General features: G+C 41.8%; 4 protein-coding genes across 7 annotated transcripts; 3 read left to right on the top strand and 1 right to left on the bottom strand.

Moving 5' to 3' along the window:
• Positions 1–60: 60 nt before the first annotated feature.
• Positions 61–445, bottom strand: LOC109853419. The gene is made up of 2 exons (XM_020425553.1): positions 292–445; positions 61–223 (listed from the first exon to the last, which is right to left on the bottom strand). Exons 1-2 carry the CDS (start codon positions 381–383, stop codon positions 82–84), a joined length of 234 nt encoding a protein of 77 aa, XP_020281142.1. The 5' UTR covers positions 384–445; the 3' UTR covers positions 61–81.
• Positions 446–450: 5 nt separating this feature from the next.
• Positions 451–2,383, top strand: LOC109853417 (tRNA 2'-phosphotransferase 1). 2 transcript variants are annotated; one of them, XM_020425547.1, is made up of 2 exons: positions 451–633; positions 1,738–2,383. In XM_020425547.1, exons 1-2 carry the CDS (start codon positions 466–468, stop codon positions 2,332–2,334), a joined length of 765 nt encoding a protein of 254 aa, XP_020281136.1. In that variant the 5' UTR covers positions 451–465; the 3' UTR covers positions 2,335–2,383. The 2 variants fall into 2 exon arrangements, with proteins under 2 accessions (XP_020281136.1, XP_020281137.1); XM_020425548.1 differs by lacking the exon at positions 451–633 and adding an exon at positions 640–1,251.
• Positions 2,384–2,438: 55 nt separating this feature from the next.
• On the top strand, positions 2,439–6,532 carry LOC109853457 (speckle targeted PIP5K1A-regulated poly(A) polymerase-like). Of its 2 annotated transcripts, none has more exons than XM_020425607.1 (4): positions 2,439–2,772; positions 2,909–3,009; positions 3,089–3,373; positions 3,490–6,532. In XM_020425607.1, exons 1-4 carry the CDS (start codon positions 2,510–2,512, stop codon positions 5,025–5,027), a joined length of 2,187 nt encoding a protein of 728 aa, XP_020281196.1. In that variant the 5' UTR covers positions 2,439–2,509; the 3' UTR covers positions 5,028–6,532. The 2 variants fall into 2 exon arrangements, with proteins under 2 accessions (XP_020281196.1, XP_020281195.1); XM_020425606.1 differs by having other exon boundaries at positions 3,089–3,382.
• A 185-nt stretch (positions 6,533–6,717) lies between these two features.
• LOC109853436 (serine/arginine repetitive matrix protein 2-like) lies at positions 6,718–13,504 on the top strand. 2 transcript variants are annotated; one of them, XM_020425573.1, is made up of 7 exons: positions 6,718–7,237; positions 7,357–8,347; positions 8,653–9,294; positions 9,635–10,544; positions 10,748–10,802; positions 11,000–11,029; positions 11,324–13,504. In XM_020425573.1, the coding sequence occupies exons 2-7, from the start codon at positions 8,001–8,003 to the stop codon at positions 12,232–12,234; spliced, it is 2,895 nt and encodes a 964-aa protein (XP_020281162.1). In that variant the 5' UTR covers positions 6,718–7,237; positions 7,357–8,000; the 3' UTR covers positions 12,235–13,504. The 2 variants fall into 2 exon arrangements, with proteins under 2 accessions (XP_020281162.1, XP_020281161.1); XM_020425572.1 differs by having other exon boundaries at positions 6,718–8,347.
• The last annotated feature ends 11,362 nt before the right edge of the window (positions 13,505–24,866 follow it).

Here is a 24,866-nt window from a genome sequence, read left to right as displayed (position 1 = left end):
GATCGTTGTCTACTTGATGATTTACGATCCTGTTTTTATTAATTTTCAATCAAATTCCGACAAGGCTCCAGGCTTCACGCTTTACGTGTTATTTTCGCCAACGTTCGCTCCTCTGCGAAGCTCCTTGGTCAGTTCGGCCTGCTGCTGCAGAACGTAGACATTTTCCGCTTTTCGGCGCTCACGTCGCTCGATGTCGTGTATCACACCCAAGTGAAGTTGCTTCCTGGAATGAAAAAATCGCGGCGCATAACCTACCCGACCCCCAAACCGAACGTCTCCGCGCGACTCTACCTGTCGTACGCCTGCTTGTAATGCACGTAGAATATTATTCCGACGGATGTCACGCAACAAAATCCGAAAACCACCTTGGACGCGAGTGACATTCTCCGTAAATCACGAATGGATGGTTGTTGGTCGTCGTCAGGTTGCCGCACATGATATCGAGCGAGAGTGCGATAACAAAACATGGCGAAGTATAATCGATTCCATAATCGATTCGAGAATCGATCTGATCGATTAATCGATGAATGCGGATCGATTCTCGCGGACGGGTCGCGAATTATCTCCAGAATTGGCCACGCAACGCGATTGGACAATTCCCGGATATTGTTCACGTATCATGCAAATTATTACGTAAATGCAAAATAAAAATAAAACTTATTACATAGAGTTAAAAGATAAAATTTTTGCGCGAAGAGACGGAGCTCTTTCGTCTGAGATATGTCTGTCGGATTTTTTTTTTTTTTTTTTTTTACGGCAAACGTCATGCGATAACATAAACGATACAAGAGCACGTCGAAGATCTCAAACAAAGTTTCGATCAATGTGGTTTTTTGCAATTCGATTTATACTTGAAACATATGAAGCGGCTGAAATAAATTAGCGATTGAAATCTTTTCCAACAACGAAAAAATCGCGTTTTGTAACGTGTGTTTGATAACGCGCCAGCCGGAACTAACAATCGCGCGCATGCATAATTTTCGATTGCGAGCCAAACACCGCACACAACCAGATGATCGCAGCAAGTTGCTCCAACTCTCTACCCAAGTTGCTCTCCGCGCAAACGACACACGAATTCGTATGTACGTAATTACTGTATGTATGTATGATCGTACACATGACTGTGCAAGCGATGCGAATTAGACAATACGTAATGAGAAACTAAAGCATTGCACGTACGCGTGATCGTAAAAAGAATTTAAACAAATTCGAGGGAGAACGCTGCGAGCGTTTATTTTCATGAGTTCAGAGGTTAGTGAATTTGTAATTTTAATCATCTCCTTAGTCCGATGCAAAACCGCAACTAACGTGATAATAAATTTTATTTTGCATCTCGATTTTGATTCCATTACACTGTGCGCAATAAATAGGGTCATATATATATAGATATATATATATATATATATATATTTTTTTTTTTTTTTTTTGGTAATTGTTCAGTTATCTGAAAACACATTCTAATAAGTTTACTCGACGTGGTCTCGTACAAAAGAATCTAGAAATATTGAAATGTTTTCTACTTGAGTAATAATCAATGTCAGTTTTAAAATATACTTTATCAACTGTTTATTCTGTTTTGATATAATATCATTCTGTTTTAATTTAATATACATTAAATAATTTTAACACGTTTTGTTCCAGAATAAAACATTTTCATTTTTCTATTTAGTTTTGTTTGTTTTTTTTTTGATATATTGAATAACACAATTTTAACAAATATTTTATTTTATATTCCAGGAGCAGAATACCAATGATATTATTCTTAGTAAGAAATTGTCATATCTACTGCGTCATGGTGCTATAAAAGAATATTTAAACATTAAGCCAAATGGTTTTGTTGCCGTCGACGAAGTGTTGAGAAAACTGCAGTGTCATTATACTCTGGACGACATCAAGAGAGTGGTGGAAACAAATAACAAGCAGAGATTTACTCTCAAAACCACTAATGGTATTTTAGAGATTAAGGCTAATCAAGGTCATTCTATATCCAACATCACTGAGTTAAGCTTAAAAGTACTTGATTATGTTGATTGTGATATAATTCATGGGACCTATTTCGAAAATTGGAGAACAATAAAAACCGAAGGTCTGTCTCGCATGAGAAGAAATCATATTCACTTCGCGAAAGGATTAAACTTTGTCTGTGGTTTGCGTCACACTGCGGAGCTCTTTATTTATATCAATTTCGATAAAGCGAAACAAGATGGCTTAACGTTTTTTGAATCTGAAAATGGGGTTATTCTCAGTCCTGGAAACGCAAGAGGATTTATTGAAACAAAATATTTTTTAAAAGTGTTCACTAAGGATGGACAAGCACTGATGTGGAATTATTAAAAATTAAATTGATCGATGAGTTTATAAAAATTATATTGATTGATCTTTAATAAAATTTTATGCATTTTACTTAATATTTGCACAATAAATTATAACTGAACAATTACATTGATTTTATTTAAGACAAAATATATGTTACATAATATCTATTGAGATCTATTTTTATTATTTAACAATGACTTCTAAATTATCTACCGAATCCGCTAATTTCGCAAACTATCAAGTTGCCACAAGCTCGCATCAACAAAATATAAAATCGGAACAAAACTCACAAGAAGAGGACAAGAGTCGGTCATGGTTGCCAAGAAATTCACTTTATATCACACCTTTGCCAAAAAATATAAAACGTGAACAACTATTGGCCTTTTTTTATGATTTTGGATCTGTTAAGAGACATTGTTTCATACGAAATTCCTTAAGAATTGAATATCACGACAGGTACGTGTACCAGTAAGAATTGAAACAAAATTAATTTTTTTTGTACGCATTAGTGTGCGAATATTGTTTCAACAACAATCATTAGAATTTCTCACGTGAGATTGATAACATAATATTTTATATCATTTTATTGCAGTAAGCCTGTTGATGTTTTACTGAGCAAACCAGATTGGTTTCCAGGTGAAAAGTTGTGCATAAGAAGACTGAAAAAAAATAAAGATCCCACTGCCTACAAAGGTAAGGATTTATATATATTAATTATCTACAAAGTTTATCTTAACAATCACAACTGTATTAACTGTATGTTGTTTTAAAGGGCAAAAAAAGATAAATAAACCCAATGTTGAAGAGGATCCAATAAGATACGAACTTATAAAAGAAGCTGTGGAAAACGAAGTGACGTTTGACAAGCAGTTAGCGGCACTTTTAAATGCAGTACAGCTTACTGAGTTTGAAATAACAACGAGATACAATGTCATTTGCACTCACATGGATGAGGTGTTCAGATCGGTTTTTCCAAATTGTCGAACATACAAGTTTGGTTCAACAGTCGCGGGGCTGAGTTTTAAGGAGAGCGATTTAGATCTATACATGTCTATCGGTAAGCATGGTAAGGAAAATTTTGTGTTTTGATTTTGTGCCGCACATGAAAAACTACAAATTTTTTAAATTATATTTTATGGATTAAATAAAAGAAACATCTCTTCTCTTTTTAAGGTCTACCATCGGTTTGTATAACCCCGGATTTCCCGCCGGATTTATTAACGCAAATGATATTCAAACGAGCGAAAAGAGTGATGTACAGCATAAAATCTGTCTTTTCCAATATAATAACAATTCCCAAAGCAAAAACACCTATTATTAAGTTTCGCTACATACCGACCAATGTCTCCTGCGACATCACGTTTAAGAACAGTTTAGGTATCTACAAGAGTCATTTCTTGAGGTACTGCGCATCGCACGATCCTCGAATACGGCCGTTGATGCTACTCATCAAATACTGGGCGAGGCATTTTGGAATTTCCGGAATCGGAAAACTTTCGAGTTACGGATTGGTATGTTTGATCATTTTCTATCTTCAACAAGAATCAGTTGGCCTTCTACCGCCGTTGTTAAAACTTCAACGGTCGTGCACACCGCAGATGGTGAACGGATGGCAAGTAAATTTCGATGAGAATACCGAATTACCGCCTATCACCAATAACAGCAGTATCGCGGAGCTGTTTCACAATTTCTTCTCCTTCTACGGCCAATTTCAATTCGGTCAACATGTGCTGTGTTTATTGGATGGGAAAATGTATCCGAAATTTGATTTCCAACAGCTCGATAAATTGCCCGATTATATGGTTGTATACAAGGTTTACTGCGCGGAAAACGTTGTCAAGAAATTAGACGTTCAAAAGTCGTTGTGCCTCCAGGATCCCATCGAACTTAATCAGAATACAGGTGCAATCACGTCGGAACGCGCTCTGATATCATTTCAAACTTGTTGCATGTTCAGTGCCGACGTATGCGGAGCGTCAAGTGAAAACAATTATGACTATTTATTGAAAATGTTGTTCGATCCGGGAAACGCTCCGCCTATGATGATGAAGAAGAAGAAAAATAAAAATAAGAGCAAGTTCAAAAGTACGATACTACCCGGTCGGTTTCTTCACGCCGGACTGCCGAAGGATTTCGCAAAACGCACCGATATTCCCAATAAAGAGAGATACGTGAGAGACAATTGGTATTTTCTTATCTTCAATCTAGTGCGGGATATCTTCGAAAAGATTTTCAAGTTACACGTTGAGGTGGTTCTCACCGATCCGGAAATGAAGCAACAGAAAGTCGAACTGTTGGCCGACGACATGCTATCTGACGTGCATACCAAAAGTCATCAGAAAATAACATTGCACTGCTCGGGCACCAAGTGTGTGTGGTACAACAGAAAGAAAAATAATCGAACTCTTCTGGATATTCAATTGAGTCTTCTTGAGAAAGAGGCGATCATATCGGACAAAGTGTTGGAAGACTTGGACGAACAAGACGAGGCGAAAAACGTGCAACTAGATTTTACGTGTGTGCTGGAGAAGTCGCAGAATCCGGTGTCGATAATTATCACGTTAACCGACACGAACAGCCAGAATCATATTTTTCGACAATTTGAGTGTTTCGTAAATAGCTGGATACCAAAAATAATTGACAAAACGTTGTTGCACATGTTGCAGTACGAAAAGACGTACGACACTTTGTTTTGCAACAAAAAATCATGACGGTCTTAAAAATCTAATGGATTTCATCTTGTATTTTTCAACATCTATCATGAATTAAGGATATTTGACGTAACATTTGATGTATTGATAATGTTATTTTAACTAAAATATCTGTGTGTACATATTCTTTAGCAGAAACGTGTTCAAAAGCTCCAGAAAAGAAAATAGAAATTCAAAGATTGTAACTTGTTTTTTTAAAAGTTATAAACTGATGTATCAGTTATATTATATATTAAACAAAAAAAAAAAAAAACACGTCGTAAAAAAATAGCTGAAAATACAGAGCAATACATCTTCACAAGAAGCTTTTTGTTCTAACAAGTGCTTTTTTTACAAATTACGGAACAAAAACTTTGTATTTTACAGTTTCAACGCGTAGCATCTTCTAACCGGTTGATGAGTCGATCACATTTTGTTTTATTTTATCTTTTGTAAAGTTCACTGATTGATTTTACATATTTTGACTGTGAAGTGACACTTCTGGGTACCGATTGTGTATTTATGCGAAGTAGTGAAAATTACAAAAGTGAGAAAGTTTACTAGTTGTCGACTAATAAAATCACAGATATTTTAGTAAATTTTCTCACTTTTGTAATTTTCACTACTTCGCATAAATACACAATCGGTACCCTGAACAACGTGTACCAGCTATGTTCATGTATTATTTCGTTTATTTGTCACATAATTTACACTTTATTATAAAGTGTAAATTTATTATTGCACACTTTATAGCTTCTTATGCACAATATGCGTAAAATAATTGTAGCTAATGAATTTTACTTCAATTGAAAAAGTTAAAAGTGCAAAAGGTCAAAATGAATAATTTGTTTTCTGATTTTATCTTAATTTTCTTTGCAAAATTCGCTGATTAATTTCAAATTTTTCGACCGTAAAGTAACTTCTGGACAACTGTGTGCCAGCAATGTTGTATACTATTTTGCTTGTTATATATAAATTTTATATAAATTATATATTTCATGAACATGATACATCCAGGTGGTACTTGTGAATTTACAACTAAATTCGAACGTAAAAAATCAAATCAGTGAATAGTTTGTTTTTGTTTCTTTTATCTTTCTTTTATGCGGACGTGTTAATGTCTTTTTTTTTTTTTTTTTTTTAACACACCTCTATGAGAAAATACAAGTGACGAAAATGTTTATACAAATAGAACTGTTATATTTGCGACTCTCTTGCGCTCTTTGTACCTGCGCCAAGGAGATTTGCCGACTGCGTTATTACGTTACCACGACATTTTGTTCGCACGAAGGAAAATTTTAATTTTTGCTATTCTCGCGTAGTTGTTTGGAAATCTTCGTGCGACGAAAGAAAACGCGGCAATATCTCATTGCCGGGCGATACAATCGTCTATCCCCCTCCGCATTTCGCAAATCACCTTGGGGATTACGGTGTATACTTTACACACTTAATTTCTCATCGGCGTGAATACATGTATTTATTTCAAGTGCAAAATGCGTAAAGTAAAATAAAGATCTTCAAAGCTCCTACTTTTCGATTTTGACGATCTCCGTTTTTTTTTTTTTTTTTTTTTTTTTTTTTTTTTTTTTTTTTTTTTAAAATAAAATTTGTGCTTTGTGGGAGAGAGTGCGCGTTACACTTCCCGTATACTCCTTTCGGTCTCTGTTTTTTTTTTTTTCACCGCGCAATTCGATTGGATAAGTCCGTTTCATTCGGAGTGCACCGAGTGCAGACGCCGATCTCAGCCAGAAAACGAACATTCGTTTCGAGAGCGTGTCGACGGTGCGAACCTCCGAGAGTGTTAAAAGCAGTTTGTGCGCCGTTTACAAGCGAGTTTTTCAAAGATAATAATGAAAACAATTTATACATGACCGTAATGTATTGTGTACACAGAGACGGCGAGTATATTAATAAAACAATATACACGCATGTGCGTACTCGATTCTCGAAGGCGAGAGTAAGAGAAGAGAGGGGAAAGATTGTTAGATAATGCGCTTTGACATTTTGTAATTTTTCAAACAATAACATTCGTGAAATGCGTGTCTCGCGTTTTGCAAACACCAGATAAACCGAGAAGATCTAACTTGTCTAAAATCAGAAAGGAGCATAGACGTGGAGACACGTAGAGTCGCAAAGACTTGTATTTTTTGTTGCGCGATTGATGAAGATGAAATGATTTCGTTTTTCGCGATCAAGTGGCTCGGAAAAAATGGCCAGCAATACATTTGAATGTAATGTACATAGTTGTCTGTAAAGTATAGTGCGCAGGAGAATAGTTTATAGGTTATAGTCCCGACGCAACATGGCGGGTTAGAAAACTCGTCTGATGATATACCGTTTTTTTTTTCAGCATTTTTCCTTTGACTGCGCGACAATCGATTTTTATAGATCCTTTATCTTTTGTTTTCAACAAAAAAACCATTGATCACCGGTTACACAGCATCCGGTTCAAAGTAATGTTTGCGGTTTATATAAAACACATCAACGCACCGTAGTTTTTCATAACAAAAAAAAACGCCATAAGTAATATCTCATCCCGTTGTGATTTCACTTTCAGAGTTTACGTGTGTTGTTTCAGTTTTTGTTAAAAAAAAGTGTATATTGCAATAATATGAAATATCCTGTGAACACAGCAATGAAATTTATGTTTGAACTGAGGAGATGGTATAATAAATTAGAACAAGTACATACTTGCTAAATGTAGTATGGACACAGTTTATATTGCAAATTAGAAGCAAACAGTTTGCAGATGTGTAGAATTGAAATAACAATCTTACATCTGAGAAAGAGAAAGAGAGAGAGAGAATAATTGTTCAAACACACTGTGTACACTTGTTGATGAGATAAACAACCTTGTGCACACATGTAAATCTTCAAGAAACACGGTTGAATTTTGCACAAGAGAGTTGAGAGAGATAGTAATTTGAAAAAGAGATTTCTTATACTTCTTTGATTACTTCAGACTGTTGAGGTAATCACAAATCGGTGAGCAATATGATTAACACAGAAAATAAAGAAGACAACAGCCAGAGAGATGATCAAGGAAACAACAAGCCAAGTGAAAATCGGGAAATTATAGGCAAGATATACTTGAAGAAACCTGAAGAGTTGAAATCTGCGTCAAAGAATTCTAATAACGATGTGCAACGCGCAATTGAGGGCCTCAAGGAAATACCCGATGAAGAACTGCAGGATTTTCTTGATGACAAAGAATTTATGGAGGAGTTGGACGTCTTGGACGCGTGGGAGGAAGACAAGAACGTGGGAGATGAAGAGAAGACCTGGGAAAAGGAGCAGAACTCAGTGGAATCTACAAGGCAAAAGAAGAAACGATCATCTAGGTAGTTTCATAAATATGTAAATGATTTACATTATGTAATGTTACACTGTTACTATAAAATATGTGTAGAAATATTATGTGTAACACACACGGTTCTGTTATACGCAACTACAGAAATATTATAAAACATTGTAACCTCTAAAAAATGTTAATTTAAATTAATTATGTTACTTATCACACAATTCTCTAAGTTTAAAGAGAGTTGTAAGTTCTAAAAACTGTGTACATTAAACTGTTATTACTTACTTACTTAGAGTAAGAAAGTTTTGTCTCTTCTCTGATAAATGATGACAAGAGTAATTATAGGGAACGACATCATCCCGAGTCTAAAGGGTCTTCCAGTCGTGAAAAACCGAAGAGAGAAGAAAAGAAACGCGAGGAGACTCGGCGGGATCCTTCGAAGAGTATGAAGGACATCGAGAAGGATAAAATCAAAGCGAGAAACACGCAGAACAAGCTTCTCGCCGAGAAGGAGAAGGCGATCAAAAACCTGCTGGATTCGGACAACGTGGTTCCGCCTGGGACCGAGGCTGAGGCCATTCAAAGCATCAAAGAGGAACAGAATAAAGAGCGATCTCAGCGTGAAGCGCAACGAAACCGGGAACGTCGTAGAAGCATCGATCGCCACATAGATCGTTATGACAAGTTGAGCCCGCAACGGCGCAGAACTCCCGAAAGATATCGGCTGAGTCCTGCTTCTCGACGAAGAAGCCCTTTTATCAGACTGAGCCCGGATCGTAGAAGCGTTGAAAGATACAGAAGTCCATTTAGATATAATAGTCCAAACAGATGGAAACTTTCGCCGCGAAGTTTTCACGAAAGAAGAACACCTGTATTAAGCCCGGATCGACGAAGAAGTCCCAGACGAAGCAGTCGAGAACGACGGTCTAGCGTGGACAGAAGATGGAGCGTCGAACGTCATAGAAGACGCGCCGACGTGTTTGAACGGTAAGAAGAGACTATATTATCACAATCTCTCTCTTTAATACTTTTAAGTATTAAATAGATATATTTTTTACTCTCTTAATTTAAGTAAAACCCAATGATTTAAAAGTCTTATTAGCATCTACACATAAAGATTATGTTTTGTATGTATAATGTTATGTACGCACACATTTATGTACACAACTCATGTTTACGATAGATATAAATTTAAAAAAATAGCGTATTAAACTATATATTTTTATTGTACTCGAACATATTGTACTTAAACATATCAATGTAATAGTTTAAATTTCAATAATTATTGTATTGTGTATCGTATTTGTAACTGCTTCGAATTGTTAAGCCGAAGAAGTCGTTCTCGCGACCGGAGTCGCAGTACGGACCGCATGAGAAGTCGATCCCGCGACCGAAGGAGCCGCAGTATGGATCGTCCGAGAAGACGTACAAGTCGTTCGCCGATGAGCAGACGTTACAATCGTCGCACCAGAAGTCGCACCAGATCGCCGGAAAAACGCGGAAGAAGACGTTCGCCTTTTATCAACGAATTAAGAAGAAAATTAAAGGAAGAAGCGATGTTGCCGTCCGATACGAACAGCAGCGTATACGCGCCGCCGAAGATGGAAGGCAGGTCATCGTTGCTCAGCACTCCCGTGTTTAAAGAAGATCCTATGTCGCAACCATCTGTAATGCCTTCGTCTTACATGCATCAGTCCGGTCCTCATCAGCCGCCACAGCCGTCACAGCCGCCACCGCCGCCGCCGCCGCCTCCGGCGTCCGTACCACCTATGCCGACTGGACCGCCATTTATGAATTTTGAACCCATGTCGGGTGTATCGCCGATGAATTTTGAACCCATGCCCCCGCATCCTCTACCTCAAATGGCCAATCCTATCGTCGAATATTCTTCCGGCCCGGTCTTGTACAATCAACAAACTGCCGTTCCTACCCAACCGCCAATCCCGCCAGGGGGAGTCGGTCCGTCGATGCTCTCCGCACCATTACCTACACCGCAACCTGTACCCGCTCCGATAATGGATAATCGCGGGCAGATGCCTTATAACGCGTCGCACGAAGCATCCTCCGCCCGGCGATCGCCGTCTCGCCAATTTGAACCGTCAAATAAACCTATGAGTCATTCAACCGCATCCATGTCGCAGAGTTACCCAGAACGTGGACCATCGCGCAACGAATTTCGTACTTCGCGCATGGAACGAATGAAGACACCCGAACCGCCAATCATCTCCAAACCAAAAGTAATTGCAATAGCGATGAATATTTTCTTTTGTTTCGAGTTCGGCAACAAGAGTATTTGTCAATACTCTCTGTGCCGCGGAGTTAACAACTATTATTATTTATCTCAATTTTTTTTTTTTCATTCTATCGCATTTACTTCAAACTTTACGGATTGTGCGCAGGAAGTAGAAATTAATGCCACTTTTATGAATTGATCTTGCAGCAATCCGAAAAGACCAGCTTGTCCAGTCTGTTGGAAGCGTCTGTTTCAGCCAAAGGTGCGAGTATGTTTTTTTTATTTTGTTACGTTTTTTTTTTTTTTTGTTTTTCGATTTTAAAGATTCTCGTATAGATTCTCTTAAATCTATAATTTTCTCGCTCGACCACAAGGAAACGACCATGTGGTTCTTTTTTTCATATTTGTGAAAAATAATATACTAATTTCTTATGTTTTCTTTTTATTGCGTTTCTTTAGATCCGTCTAATATACCGGTGTTGTATCCAGGTAAGAACTTCCAACATTTTCAATAAGTGTTTGTTTTTTTTTCTCCCAATTGTGCTACATTGAGTTGAGTGACCCACGTATGTACATCTATGAGATATATATGTTGTCTCTGCAAAAGAGTGCGTGCTCTTTTTATACGTAAAAAAAACGAAAAGATACTTTCTATGACACAATGTATGTGGAGGTCGTATAAGAAGCATGACGTATATATACAACGTATTCTCTTGTATATAAATTATTATGATCGTCGCACGTTAATTCTATATATGCGATTGTTTTTCTTTCTACCGATAGGATTCAAGCCTGAAATAATGCGACATTGCGAACAAGCATTGTGCCAGCTTCCATTTGAGGATCCGCGTTTAAAAATGAAGGGTAGATTTTTCTACTGTCGCGACGAAGATAACGAAACACAAGCGAAAGACGATACCGAGGATCACATGTCGAACTCGATACTTTTGCAGAAGAGCAAAACCAAGATATACTGGGAAGAGAACAACACGGAACAGATACCGGTTCCGAAAACAACCGCTCAGACGCATCAGAAAATTTGCCAGACAGACGCCGTGGAAACGGAAGCAAAGGGCGTACAAGCGGGTTATACCGCGATCATGGTTGATTCTGAGACGCAGGTTTATCCTCACGATCTCCAACCGATTAAAGAGGAAAAGCGATCGATAATGGATCGTCTCGACTGGGGCGGCCAACGAGAAACTTACGATTACGCGCCCGGTTCGCGATTTCGCGAGGTCGAGGATTTGAGACACAGTTTGAGTAACTCCTCGCAGAGACGTTCCTGGAACAGACCGGCGTCTCCGAGAAGATCCGAAGATCACGAACATCGTTTAGATACCGACGATGCGTCCAGGAACTATAGACTGGATTCTCCTGTGAGAAACAGAGATGGGTTTTCTAGTCACAAAGCGCGCGATCATTATATTCATACCGCGCGTACGCCCGAGTATCACGCGCGTTCCGTGGAACGCGACGATTTTCACGACCGAAGAAGCGAACACAGCCGCGGAGAAAGCCCCATGGAATTGGATTCCGACGACGAGTACCTGGACGAGCATACATTCCAAAGAGGAGGATCTGACTGGCACGGGCGAGGTACGAGAGGTAAAAGTCACGTTCAGAGAGGAAAACATGTGGGAGGAGGAAGATCGTATCGGGGAAATCGGGGAAACTTTCGGGGCAAATTCTGAGACTGTTATACATATGTAAAACATTTTTGTTGTGCTGTCAACAAAATAAAATAACTGAACTATAATATAGTATAAAAATTATATATGTATAAAATGTTACAAATATATATTATTAAGTGAAATTGTTTTGCTTATGTTGTATGTATAGAAGAAGGATAAAGAAAACAAGAAAAAGAAATAAGAAAAGAGATCCTCGCAACACAATCACACATTCACAAATTCACGGTGAAAAGACAGTGAAGGCAATGTTCTCCCGCATGTGTGTGTGTCACACAAGTGTTTACGATCATCAAGAGATCGAGTGCGCACGTGGTGACTGACAAATGGGGAAGGCAAAATTCATCAAGGAGATCTTCATTTCATTTTTTTTTGTTTCTTACATTACGAGAAGATTAATCTCAAGCCACAAGCAAGATTGTTGACGCGCGAATATCAAATCTTGTGTCACACAACCATTGGCACAAATGGTGACAAACATTTGATCGCGTATTATTTTTATGTAGAAATCGAGAATATTGTGTAACACACACTGTCCTGAATACAATAAAAGTTGCAAAATAAATGGTACAACCTGCACGTCCACCCAGTTTCATCGTGAAGATAATTTTAGATGCAGAGGATTTTGTCAGATACTGTTTTTCTTTTTCTTTTTTTTTTGTTTTTTTTTTTAACATCATATCGTGTCGATAATCTCACGTCCGACTACGCGAATTGCGTGGTTTTAAAATTACTTGAACGTAATCATGTCGCGTGAAAAAAAAAGAAAAAAAAAGATCAATGTTCGTCGAATCTACGAGTTTACATTGCGCTTTTTAGTGTATTTTTGTTTTGTTTTGTTTTGTTTTTTCAGTGATAAGACTTCATTTGCGTATTAATCTGGGACAATTGCATTTGCGCGCTTTATCGCTCGGGCGTTACGTCATTTATGTACATGTGCAAGTCTCGCCGCTCATTAGTTTCGCGCGTCATTCGCGATTTTTTTTTTTTTTTTTTTTTGATAAATTTTCGCGTGTGTTTGTCGTTCTCTGTCTCTTCCGTTTAGTTTAGGTTTTGTAAGACCACAATTTTAATAACGAGTGCCATTTGCGTGTCGCGCGACCTCTAATAGCATATCGTTACAAGATTGTATATACTTGTTTACGACGTGTGTCGCAAGTACACCATCAGCCTGCACTTAGCAAACTTTTGAAAAAAATATTATATATACTTTGTAACCGTACACATCTTTGTTATCTCATCGAGTTGTAACGTAAAACAAAAAGTGTATCACATTGAAATATATTGTTTCGATAAATATACTCCCCCCCCCAATTGTAATTATTGATACGGATAGACTACGAAGAGATATTGTTACTAAAAAAAAAAAAGAAAAATCAACAAATTCGCAGCAACTCTCTCACTCTTTTAAAAAGTTAATTGCGCAATAAATCGCATTCCTTTAATTTTCGAGCACAATACTTTACTTCAAATTGCTCCGTGAGCAATTTGTGCCGTAATTTAATGCACATTCGGTTTGCAAACGTCTGTGGATCGAGTTGCTCGCAATTTCGTTTGGCATTGCTTGGAGATAAAATTTATATCGTGAAAACAAAAAAAATTCACGAAACGTCTGTTTTCTTAATGAGAAACGTGATCGACCATGAGATTCTCACCCCTGAATTAATTTTTTGCTGAATTGCTGACAACTAAGCAGCATTTTTATCCGTCAAAAAGTCGTCGAAAGAGATGGAAATAAGTCACATTTCATGAGCGATGCCGGTTTAGCGACGATTTTTGTTTGTTAAAGCCGTTCCCATAGGTTATAGATAAGTCAACGTTCGCTGATTGGGTCTCGCCGACAGACTTTTGTCCGGCGCGAACGCGCAAAGCGACGTTAGCGATGATGTGGGGTGGCAGTACCGGTACACGCGCCAATTAGAGGCGCCATCTGACGCTAATTGGGCGCATCTGTTGTTGTCAAGCGGCACGACGTTGCGTTGGCAACGCGCGTAGGCGCGACGGCGCGACCCCGCGAAGGCCGTGGCGAAAGTGGACGCGTGCGCAATCGCGCTCGCTTACCGCCACGACGGTGGCGCCGCGCCGTCCGCGCGCCATCAAGCGGCCGATACACGAATCATTCGGCATGGCTCCAGCTCCATGTTCGCCCGTGAAAGCGATGCGGTATCCCCGCGGTTAGGACGTTGTGCGAATTTCGTGTGTGCTGCGGTAACGTCGCGTGTTGCGCGCCGTGCGAGCCGCGGATCCGTACGTCCGCTCGACGTCGCGATCGGTGCTCATTCGTGCGCGTCCGCGAGCCAGTGGTGCGTCAGACAACCTCGTCGTGTCGTGTGTCTCAGTGTGGCGTGGCGGCACAGCAACAGCAGCGGTAGCAGCAGCAGCAGCAGCGGCGGCAGCGGCAGCGGCAGCAGCAGCATCATCATCATCAGCAGCAGCATCATCATCAGCATCGGCGGCAGCGGCAACGATCTCGAGAATCTTTCGGAGCAGCTTATACGAGGCCGATCACGGCGGCTGCGGCGCGAGCTGGCGAAAGGGAGCATCCATCGTCGGAGCGTGTCGGCGGCAGTGACGGCGACAGCAACGGCGGCGCGTGCTGCGAAGACGAGGTGAATGCACGGCGGCCGCGGTGTGTGCCAGTGGTGTGCGCGCTCGTCGCCCGTGGAAACCCGCCAAAACCCGCGGCCGCGAACAACCACCACTACTATCACCACCACCACCACCACCACCACCACGACTACTACCACCACCACCACAACCACCACCACCATTATCATTAACAGTAAGAGTAACAACAATAACAACAACAACATTGATACCGTCGGGGGCTGGTGGACTGTCTTTGCGCGCGATCACGGTGACGGTGACTTTAAAAATCTCGTGAGCAATAGCAATAACAACATAAACATCGTCGGTATCATCGGCGACAGCGGTAGACGTCGCGATACCGATACACGACGACGGCGACGACGACGTCGTTGTCGTCGTGCCGTCTCATCATCATCATCGTCGTCGTTGTCGACGACGACGACGTTGTTGTTGTTCTTCCGGCGCTTACAAGCGTCGCGCCTTTTTTCTCGCGACGCCGTCGCCGGTTTTGCGGCTATAATACGGAGCGGCGGCGGTGGAGAGGCAGGAGAGAGAGGAAGCGTGACGGCAACGGCAGCGGCGGCGACAGCGGCTACTGCCCACAGCAGCTCACAACACGTCGCCGGCTCGCACGACTGCGCCGGCGGCGGTGGCGGCTGCGTTCTGTTATTATTTTGCCGCGGTGCTTTGGACCCTTCGAACTGTGGGCGAGTTCATTGCGGCGCTGTCGCGGGGGGTGTCACCGCGCTCTCCTCAGTACATCCTCCTCCTCCTCCTCTTCTTCTTTCTCTCTTTTCTCCACCTCTTCTGTCCGTCTGACGGACGCCGCAGCAGCGCCGGCGTAGACGGTGCGGGCGCCTCGTGATCGTCAAAGCGCGTGAACGGACGGAGGATCGGGGCGCGTCCTCAAGGCGCCCGTCGGTCCCATCGGGGTCCGGGGACCCCGACGATAAATTCTTTTCTCAAGATTAGAACGTGGTGGCTCGGCGCTTACTTACTCTTCATTCCCCCCTCTTCTCATTCTAAAACCGTGTTTGGTGGTTTTTCGGCAACCACCACGTTGACTCACGGAAACCCGAGAGAGAGTGCGATCGAGCCGAGAGGCGCGCGTGAACCACGTGATAACACACGGCGATAAGCGTCCGCAAAGCGAGACGGCAAGACAGACAGACAGATAGTCAGTCAGTCAGTCAGTCAGTCAGTCAGTCAGTCAGTCAGTGGTCTTCGCGCGAGAGGATACACCGATTGATGACCATAACCTGAAAAAAAAAAAAAAAAAACAGTAAACAACCGTCACCACGGACGGCCGCGCTCGATTCGTCTCTCTGCTCTTCTTCTCGCGCCTTAGTGAAAAACACGAAAAAAAAAGAGAACAACAACAACATACCAACGTCTCCGACGCAACACACACATACACACACATCGCAAGGATACTACGCCTCCTCACCGGTGCTGTGTCGTCCGAGATATATAAGTCTTTTTACGCGCGCGCGTTTCCCAATTTCGGAGCACGAGACTCACACGCCTCGCTCTCGCTCGGTGCGTGCGCGCTCCAATCGCAATTTAATAATCGGATTATTTCGCTTTTTTAAGAACGGCGAGACGTAATAATAGTAATATAATTATAATAATAATACTAATACTAATAATAATAATAATAATAATAGAGAAGAACGTGTCGACCGATCCTGGACGTCGTTTAACAAACGGAAACGCCGCAAGTGCCCACGTGCGCGCCACAGTGTGTCACTGACGATCATCGGAGTAACATTCTCATCCGTCACAGTTCTCGCGAAATTGATATCATCACCGGTTCCGCGTTTTCTCGCGCTTCGTCGTTCCACCTGTAAAACGATAGAGCGAGAGAGAGAGAGAGAGAGAGAGAAAGAAAGATACGCGGACACACGCGAGTTTCACGGCCGCGACCCGATTGCGATCGCGCGAGAAAGGAGAGGCGCAGCAACGAGGCGTGTAGCAACGGAGGTGATAATCCTCGCCGCCTTACGTGCGTGTGTGTGCGCGCGCGTGTGTCGTGCGCGAGATCGTGTGCGGATCGGGGAAAACTCCGCTCCCCGTCGTCGTCGTTCTCTCGCGTCGTCGTCGTCGTCGTCGTGTGTCGACGTCGTCGTCGTCGTCGTCGTCGTCGTCGTTGTCGTCGTTCGAAAGCGCGCGCGGATACGCTTCTCTTCTTCGTTATGCGCGCAGTGACAGCTCGACGACGATAAAACGCGGTGATTTTTTCTCTGTTTTTTTTTTTTTTTGTTTTTTTTTCACCTCAGTGCTTCATCGTGGATACAATTACCGTATATATCGCACGTCGCCGCATCGAACGAATAGTCCAGTTTTTCGTTCGTCGTCCGGTTCCCCAGCCCCCCTCCATATTTTTAGTGAAGTGCGTTGAACAGTGAAACGTTTAAAAAAAAAAAAGGAAAAAAAAAAACGTGTGTGGTGCCCGCGCGTTACAAATATATATACGTATATATATATATATGTTAATAGAGATGTATTATGTACACACACACACGTACATCATCATCCGCATTGTCCAGTGTGGCCGATAGTGGCGAGTTTCGTTTCTCGCGCGTGTATCGAGTTTGATTTCCTTCGCTCCCCCCCCCCCGCCCCCCCGAGTTTTTCACGCGAATCGGAACCCAACCCACCTGTCTCTCTCTCTCTCTCTCGTTATTTTCTTCCACCCCCCTCCCCAAGAGTGTGCGACGCTACTCGGAGAGGAGATACGCGGGGTTTTGTTTTTGTCAACCTGCGAGAGGAGACAAGAATCGCATCGTGGATAAGGTACGTGCTGCGATTTGAACATGAGAGTCCAATCCTCTCTTCTCGCGTTCGAGAGAGAATTTTGAGGTTAGGTCGCTCTACTCGGCAGAAGCCGCGCGCGTCCTCGCGTCGCGCTGGTCGATCGAACGGTCGAAAGTCAGCGCGTGTCACTTGCGACACATCGCGTTGTGTATGTATATATATATATGTGTGTGTGTGTGTGTAGGTGCGCGCGTGTGTGTCGTTGCACTTTGTTTACGTGTTTTTCCGTGCGCGCGTTTGCACGCGTTTTCTTCTCGCGTGCGTGCCTACGATAAATGCGCCGAAGAGAAGACAGCGTTTTGAGCGAAAACACACGCGGGCCCGTTTCGTCCGTCGTGCGGTGACGTCGTGGATCGCGCTCTCGTCATCCGCGACGAGTTTCTCCGAGACGCGGATCTAACCTCAAACTCTCTCGTTGTAAGTACGTGTATACATATATATATATATAACTTTACGCCGCGCGTCTCTCTTTCTGTCGAGCTTCGCTCGAACCTTCGCGCGCGGATCCCGCTCTTTCGCGCTGGTGAAAACAGCTGTTCAAAGCGGCGTCGCGAGAAGCTCTCGGTGATTCTTGTTGTTGTTTTTTTTTTTTTGTTTTTTTTCCCCGCAAAAGAAGATTCGCGTTTATGCGACAACATCGCGGAGAATTTTTATTGAAAAATTCTCATTTTGAAACTCTCGCGCGTCGTTCGAACACATTTTCGATCGTTGACGATCGGTTCGGCTGTGTTCGCCCGATAAATTTTTAAAGACAAATTTCAATCGCGTTCGTACGTGAACATTATTGTATCGACCGCTCGTTTGCGCGCGCGGTTTTGTTTCTACCTAGTCTAGTTACCGAGAAACTGGCTTTCTCGTGTGAAAAAGCGAGTTTCTAGTTAAAATACCTGTTTGATGATTCACAGATAGCTCGTAATAGTTACACGTTGTGTCTCTCCTTAGAGAAGACTCTTCGGTCGGAATACAATTGATCTCATTTCGGTGCACTTGATTATGAACGTGTACATGTGTGTTGGGCAACATATATATATATATATATATATAGACACGGTCGAAGACACGACGGCGCGCTCTCCGCCGCGCGTCCTTGCGTCGCGTATTTCGTATTATCGCGCAATCACGTTTTAACAAAACCGGGGGAGTGCGTGAGGCAATCTTTGCCGCGATTACGCTTTGGAAAAGTCGCGAAATGAAGGTGCGCGTTAGAAAATAAAAGCGCGAGAATCCAACGCGGCAAAAAATTGCGCGATAAAGCGCAATTAGGTCGAACAATTTCTTCGACGCGTCTCTCTCGGAGAGACGTTCCTCGGGCGGGATTTTGTTGCACGCGCGATGGCGCAAAAATTATTATTATTATTTTTTTTTTATGTAACACCCCGGGATTGTTCGCGGACGGGTGTGTGCTTGTGTGTGTGTGTGTTGTATCTCTCAACGGAGAGGATCCCTCTCGCAGTTCATTGGCATCGTCAAAAGTTGATTGCTGCAAAAATCCTACAGGTGGCAACACCGCATAGAAAAGGTGCAAATCGCGTAGTAAAAAGACCTTCGCGCGCCTTCGTCGCGCGCGTCGTCGTTGCATTTCACATTATCGCGCAATCGCTCGATTATTGCGCGTTGTTGTTCGAAAACAAAACGAAGTGACGTCGATGGAAACCATGCGGGAATTCTCTCTCTCTCTCTCTCTCTCTCTCTCTCTGAACGTCTCGATATCTCGAAGACCGTAAAATTGTTCTCTCCGTCGATTTCTCCGAAAATTGATTACGAACTAATTCTAAGAAAAGGTTCACCCCATATATCTTAAAGTAAATACATTTTATCTGAGAGATAATAACGCGGAGAGTCACACGTTATCTACCTCGGTAAAAAAGTGACGATTTTATTTAAAAATAATATTGATTTTTTCTGAAACTCTTAAATTTCTATCTCTCTCGATGTTGTTTCTAGAAAAATTTAAAATATTTTTTTTTTTTTTTTGACCATTCAAATATATTTGAATACAAGCGGACAAGTTTATACGTCTCTACAATCGTTTCTTAATTTTTTTTCTTAACGCACACTCGCAGCTTGTTGACGTAATTGCGAAATAAATCAATCATTTTCTTAAGTTGTATTAGTTTTTTTTTTTTTTTTGTTTGTTTGTTTGAACGACATTTGAATCATTACCGAGTCAGTATAAATTAATTGCGTCGCACATTTAACGTCACTTTGTATAAAAAATTGCGCGACGTTCCTTCGTTTCTGTTCTTGTTCTTCTGTTCTCCTCTCGACGATAAGATAGTTCCGGCGATTGTATTTTCGAGTATCGATCCCCCCCGTACACGTGTACGTGCATGGCTTTCCGAAATAAGATCCTAATTTTGGCGCGACGACGACGTTATTATCAGTTTGATATTAAATTACGTGCCACGAATCAATAACTCGGTCCCCCCCCCCCCCGAGCATAGACGTATCGCGATTACATCTCGGCACCGAGAATGTGGTTTTTTTTTTCTTTTTTTTCGTGTAAATTACACTCGCCGGCTTATCAAGGAAAGAGGGGACGGAGAGGGGAGGGAGAAATCTCCCTCGAGAGATTTTGCGCCTTGAAGAAGTCACGCGCGGGATATGCACTCGTCGGCCGATTTCTCCGCCTTTATTGATTCGCTATGACTTTCGACGCATCGACGACGCGCTAACAAACGCCTTGAAAAACACGTTGAGTCACGACGCGCGTACGTAGATACACGTCTCGCGTTTAAAACAAGAATTTGCCACTACTCGTATTGATCAGCGTTAATTTTTTTGTTTTTCTTTTTTTTTTTTTGTTTCTGTACGTCTTCCCGTTTCTCCGAATAATAATAATAATCCCGCATTGTCTTCATTTAATACCGGTTACAAACTTCTTGACCATTTCGAATTTTTCGCACGCGTCAACGACGCGTTTGCTTTTCTCTTTGCTCTGAAATCTGTTGACTGGACAATGGATTTTAATTTCGACGTGCGTCGAGGTGAGAAATTTCGTTAGAAAACTTCACGCCGTGAGTTTGTGATATATTTGTCAAAATATTCGCTCTTCCAATTTGTCCCTCCCCCCTTCGTGCAACAAAGCGTTAAATGGCACATCTGAGAGCTTCTCTTCTTTTTTTTTGTCTTTTTTATCTGAAGAACAAATTGATAAGATCGCGTTATAACGCGATACGGAAGCGTACTTGTACGGCGAATAAAAAGAGAGAGAATTTGCTTACACGCTGTAGAATTCCATGCCGACGTTGCTGCAAGCGAAGTTTCTTACGTCGCGCGACGACGACGACGACGACAACTCGCTTAATCAGCATCGACACGATCTTTTTTTTTTTTTCCTTATCGCCGCGCGATGTGTACCGTAACTGATTCACACTGTCCGAGATATACTTTTAATCGTTAAAATTCCGCGAGCTCTCGATTACCACTTTTTTTGGCGATTTCGCTTGTCGCGGAGAAGGAAACGGAGAGGAGGAGACCGGGGACGGGGGGATGGTCTCAAACGCGTACACGGGACACGAGCGAAGTATCGATGGTAGGTCAGTTACGGGCGACATTTATCAGACGCGTTTGTGCGTGGCCCGTTAATTCGATCCGTGACGATGCTTTTTCGGATTTTTCGGCGCTTATCAGGCGCGCGTCACGCCTTCGTTTACACAGCGGAAAAAGATACTCGGTGATAAAAAAAAAAAAAAAAAAAAAACGAAAGCGATCGCCCGGGTGTGATTAGCTGCACGTACGGGTTACAACCCGCTCGGCTTTTACATTAATTACAAAACGCAAAAAACATCTCGTCAAATTTTTTCCGTGAACTCAAAGCAATTAATATTATTGTTTCCACAGCTTCTATTGATAAATAAATTATTGAATATCTTGGAGCATTTTTTAATATCACTTTACGGAAAAGAAATTTAATTTACGTTTTACGTTGTAAAGGCAAAAAACTTTTATTTTAATTAATTTCGACCCCGATGTTTTCCTCATGATGTAGTTTCTCGATTACAAAACTGCGATAAAATAAATCGCGCGGTTTCCGCGACTTCGCGGTTTTACGCAAGCACCTGCGAAGGTTAAGGTCAAGTTTTAGTTTCCGCCACGCGCGCTTTTTGCTTTTTTTTTGCTTTTGTGCCCCCGTTTTAACCTTTCGCGGGGGTACAACGTGTATTTATGAGCGTTCTCGTAAAATTCTGACCTTTTTCTTCGCTCTTCGACGAAGCATCTGAGGAAATCATCTGACCTTTCCGTGCCGACGTTTGCATTGCCCGATTAAGAAGAAAGTGCATCCAGATAACGATCCTTTTAATAGATTCTTCACATTATACGAAGCCGGCCGGCGTTTGTTCGTTCGAAAAATTACGTGAGAATGCAGGAAAATATTAACTCCTCCCGTGTAATTTTATGTGATTTTTGTGCGTTGCGGCGGTATAAACGGTAATGAAAACAACCACGCAATTTCGAACAATGTACAAACGCGAATCAAGCGGATTCGCGCTTATATCTGTTTTTAACGAAGCAGCCTGTTGTGACGTTGCAATTAAATTTCATACACGCGAAATAAACGGATGTGTGTTTAAAATTCCGACGCGCGCGCGCGCACACACGCACACACAGACCCCGCCGGTTTCCGTTCCACGGATGTACATCACATACGTGTAAAACGCACGTATTTGATGCTCTCGATTCACAAGCAAGTTTGCTTTCTCTTAAGAATCACGTACGTCTTAATTATAGGAAAAAAAAAAAACATTTTCCGTAAATTAAAAAAAACTTGCGAGATTTCAAAATTAACACCGTGCCGGAAATGTAATCGTAACCAACGCGAAAGAAGAGCAGGTAGAATTGATTTCACCCACACACATACGCACGCACGCACGCACACACACGCATTTTGCGTGAAAGTGCTCGGCTTCTCCCAGACCGGGTGGCGTATCCGTCGTAATTATGTTGCACGAAATCAGGTTACGTTGATTTCTGCCGCTTGTGTTCGAAACGGGAAATGAATGACGTGCGAACCGAAATGTGCAACCGCGATAAACATTGCGTGCCGACTTTCGTTACGCGCAGAAAATGCGCGCGCGAACCTCATCGGATCGGAATATTTTGTTTGGTGAATGAAAATTCGCATCAATCTTTCTTCTTTCGACGTCGAAATTATTATTTCAATACAAAAAAAAAAAAACACATTTCCAAATATAAAACAATTGTTAGAGACCTCTCGTAGACCGATAATAAAGTAAAAAAATAAGTTCGCTATCTGCGAAAATGTTTTTTTTTTTTTTATTTTTATAAAAACAAGAAAAAAAATAGAAAATAAAACAAAGACACGACGAAATCAACTGTGATATCTTTTAAAATTGTCGCGCGCGCATTTCGGACGATTTTATTTTGCTCCTCGGAAAGTTGCTTAGAGATCGAGCACAGCTTTAGGTCGCGGCGATTCGATTGCAGCAGCCGATGTGATGCAACAACGCCGCTTCCTTTTCTTCGACGACGGTCGTCGTCGCGTCGTCGTCGTCGTCGTCGTCGCAGTGCGTTCTCTCGCGCGTCAACGCGTGCACGGACGCTGCCTGCGTGTCCGTACGCGGAAACGATGCGTCTAATAATAGACGACACGTTCCACGCTGGTACTTATTGGCCGGCTTGCTCTTAGCCCTGCGGAGCGCTATTATGAACCGCGCGCGTCGACAGACAAACACACGCACCAAGGCTGTCGGCGCCGATAGAAAACGCGCCGAGGAACAAAAAATCGCGAATAAAAAAAAAAAAAAAAAAAGAAAAATCGCAACAGGAACAATAACGCGCTTATTTATTTATTTACATTTTTATTTATTTGAATTTAGTTTCGCGATCGAAAATTGGATTAGGCGCGCGCCGGCGCGCGAGCAAATGAAAGAATAGTACGAAATTTATTATTTTACGTATTCAAAAAAAATATGAAACGCACACGAATCGAGTATTGCAGTTACAAGAATCGAATATAAACATAAGAAATAAACAGATGTAAATACAAATCGCAGCGTGATACAAACACGTAAGCTGGGCGCGCTTGCGCGCGTGTTTACACGTGTTTTATTTCTAAATCGAGATCGATGACGCGAAAGATGCCGATTGAACGGGCCGCGACGGGCTATACACGTCGCTGATACTGGTTATGTGTAGAGGTTAAAAGCACTTCAATTTGGAGTTAACACACGTTACGAAAAAAAAAAAAAAAAAAAAAAAAAAAAACAACAACAACAACAAACCACGGTGGTTTACTCTCGGGCTCCTGCAGTCGCTGAGCGTAGCGTGTCGCGTGTACGTTGCGTGCAAAATCGCGTGTACGGTCGCGTGTGCGATGCGTGCGGCGACCGCTGCCGCGCGCACACACAACCCGACCCTTCCTTTCTTTATTCACCGACGCTCGCAGCAGTGCCACCGATGGACGTCGCATATTTTTCTTTTGTCTCTCCCGTTCCCTTCTTTACAAAAAACCACCGGCATTCTCGCCGCGTACTTTAACGGCTCTCGGAGCAAGAGAGAGAGAAAGAGTCTCCTGTAAAGTACAACGTACGCTTCATTGGACGAAGGAACAACAACGCAAAATTTCAAGATCGCGCCGTTGAGATAATTTATTTCTGTCTTTTGTGGATATAATACGGCGCAATTGTTATTTACATACGTTAATTAGTTAAATGCAAATCATTTTCACGTGAATCAAATTGGTTGAAAAAAAATCTAATTTTTTTTTTCTCGCGCGATACGAGATAAAGCGACCGGGAATTGATTAAAGAATTTATAACAAAATATTTATACAAAAATATCAGAGAAACTAATGATTAAAAATTATAAATATCTCGAACAATACTCAAAACATTGAGAATTGTTGCGATTGATATTTACACATGCAATAATTTATTTTTTTAACAAATTCTCGGCCATTGGTCACGATTAGGACATTAATCTTATCGTCGGGTGAAATGTTTGCAATTAATTGATTTGTTTTTATTGTTTTTGTTTTTATCTTGTGTGTTTTCGCACATTTGTGATTTAGACGAGTAACATTTCCGCGAGTTGGCTGAAGCTTTTCCTCTGCCCGTAGGCGGAGGTCACGTGATGCATCGCGTGTATCGTTTCAGTTGTTAAACACGTTTGCGGCCAATAATCATTAGTCACGCGTTTTCAATATCGACGCTTAGACAAACTCGAGGGGCGTAAGGGAGAGAGAAACGTCGTCGCTGACGTCGCGA

The sequence above is a fragment of the Pseudomyrmex gracilis genome, unplaced genomic scaffold (genome assembly GCF_002006095.1).
Source record: "Pseudomyrmex gracilis isolate BER0280 unplaced genomic scaffold, ASM200609v1 scaffold_48, whole genome shotgun sequence".
Classification (NCBI taxonomy): domain Eukaryota; kingdom Metazoa; phylum Arthropoda; class Insecta; order Hymenoptera; family Formicidae; genus Pseudomyrmex; species Pseudomyrmex gracilis.
Note: the sequence above shows the minus strand (reverse complement) of the source record. Positions and strands in the feature narration are given on the sequence as shown.

What these genes read in the sequence shown, in the direction of transcription:
- LOC109853419 (XM_020425553.1), bottom strand. Translation starts at nt 383, where the DNA reads ATGTCACTCGCGTCCAAGGTGGTTTTCGGATTTTGTTGCGTGACATCC. An exon ending in TACAAGCAGGCGTACGACAG is followed by an intron (nt 224 to 291) that starts GTAGAGTCGCGC and finishes TTTTCATTCCAG; the next exon opens with GAAGCAACTTCACTTGGGTG.
- LOC109853417 (XM_020425547.1), top strand. Translation starts at nt 466, where the DNA reads ATGGCGAAGTATAATCGATTCCATAATCGATTCGAGAATCGATCTGAT. An exon ending in CGTATCATGCAAATTATTAC is followed by an intron (nt 634 to 1,737) that starts GTAAATGCAAAA and finishes TTTATATTCCAG; the next exon opens with GAGCAGAATACCAATGATAT.
- LOC109853457 (XM_020425606.1), top strand. Translation starts at nt 2,510, where the DNA reads ATGACTTCTAAATTATCTACCGAATCCGCTAATTTCGCAAACTATCAA. An exon ending in AGATCCCACTGCCTACAAAG is followed by an intron (nt 3,010 to 3,088) that starts GTAAGGATTTAT and finishes GTTGTTTTAAAG; the next exon opens with GGCAAAAAAAGATAAATAAA. An exon ending in CATGTCTATCGGTAAGCATG is followed by an intron (nt 3,383 to 3,489) that starts GTAAGGAAAATT and finishes TCTCTTTTTAAG; the next exon opens with GTCTACCATCGGTTTGTATA.
- LOC109853436 (XM_020425573.1), top strand. Translation starts at nt 8,001, where the DNA reads ATGATTAACACAGAAAATAAAGAAGACAACAGCCAGAGAGATGATCAA. An exon ending in AAGAAGAAACGATCATCTAG is followed by an intron (nt 8,348 to 8,652) that starts GTAGTTTCATAA and finishes GAGTAATTATAG; the next exon opens with GGAACGACATCATCCCGAGT. An exon ending in CAATCATCTCCAAACCAAAA is followed by an intron (nt 10,545 to 10,747) that starts GTAATTGCAATA and finishes TTGATCTTGCAG; the next exon opens with CAATCCGAAAAGACCAGCTT.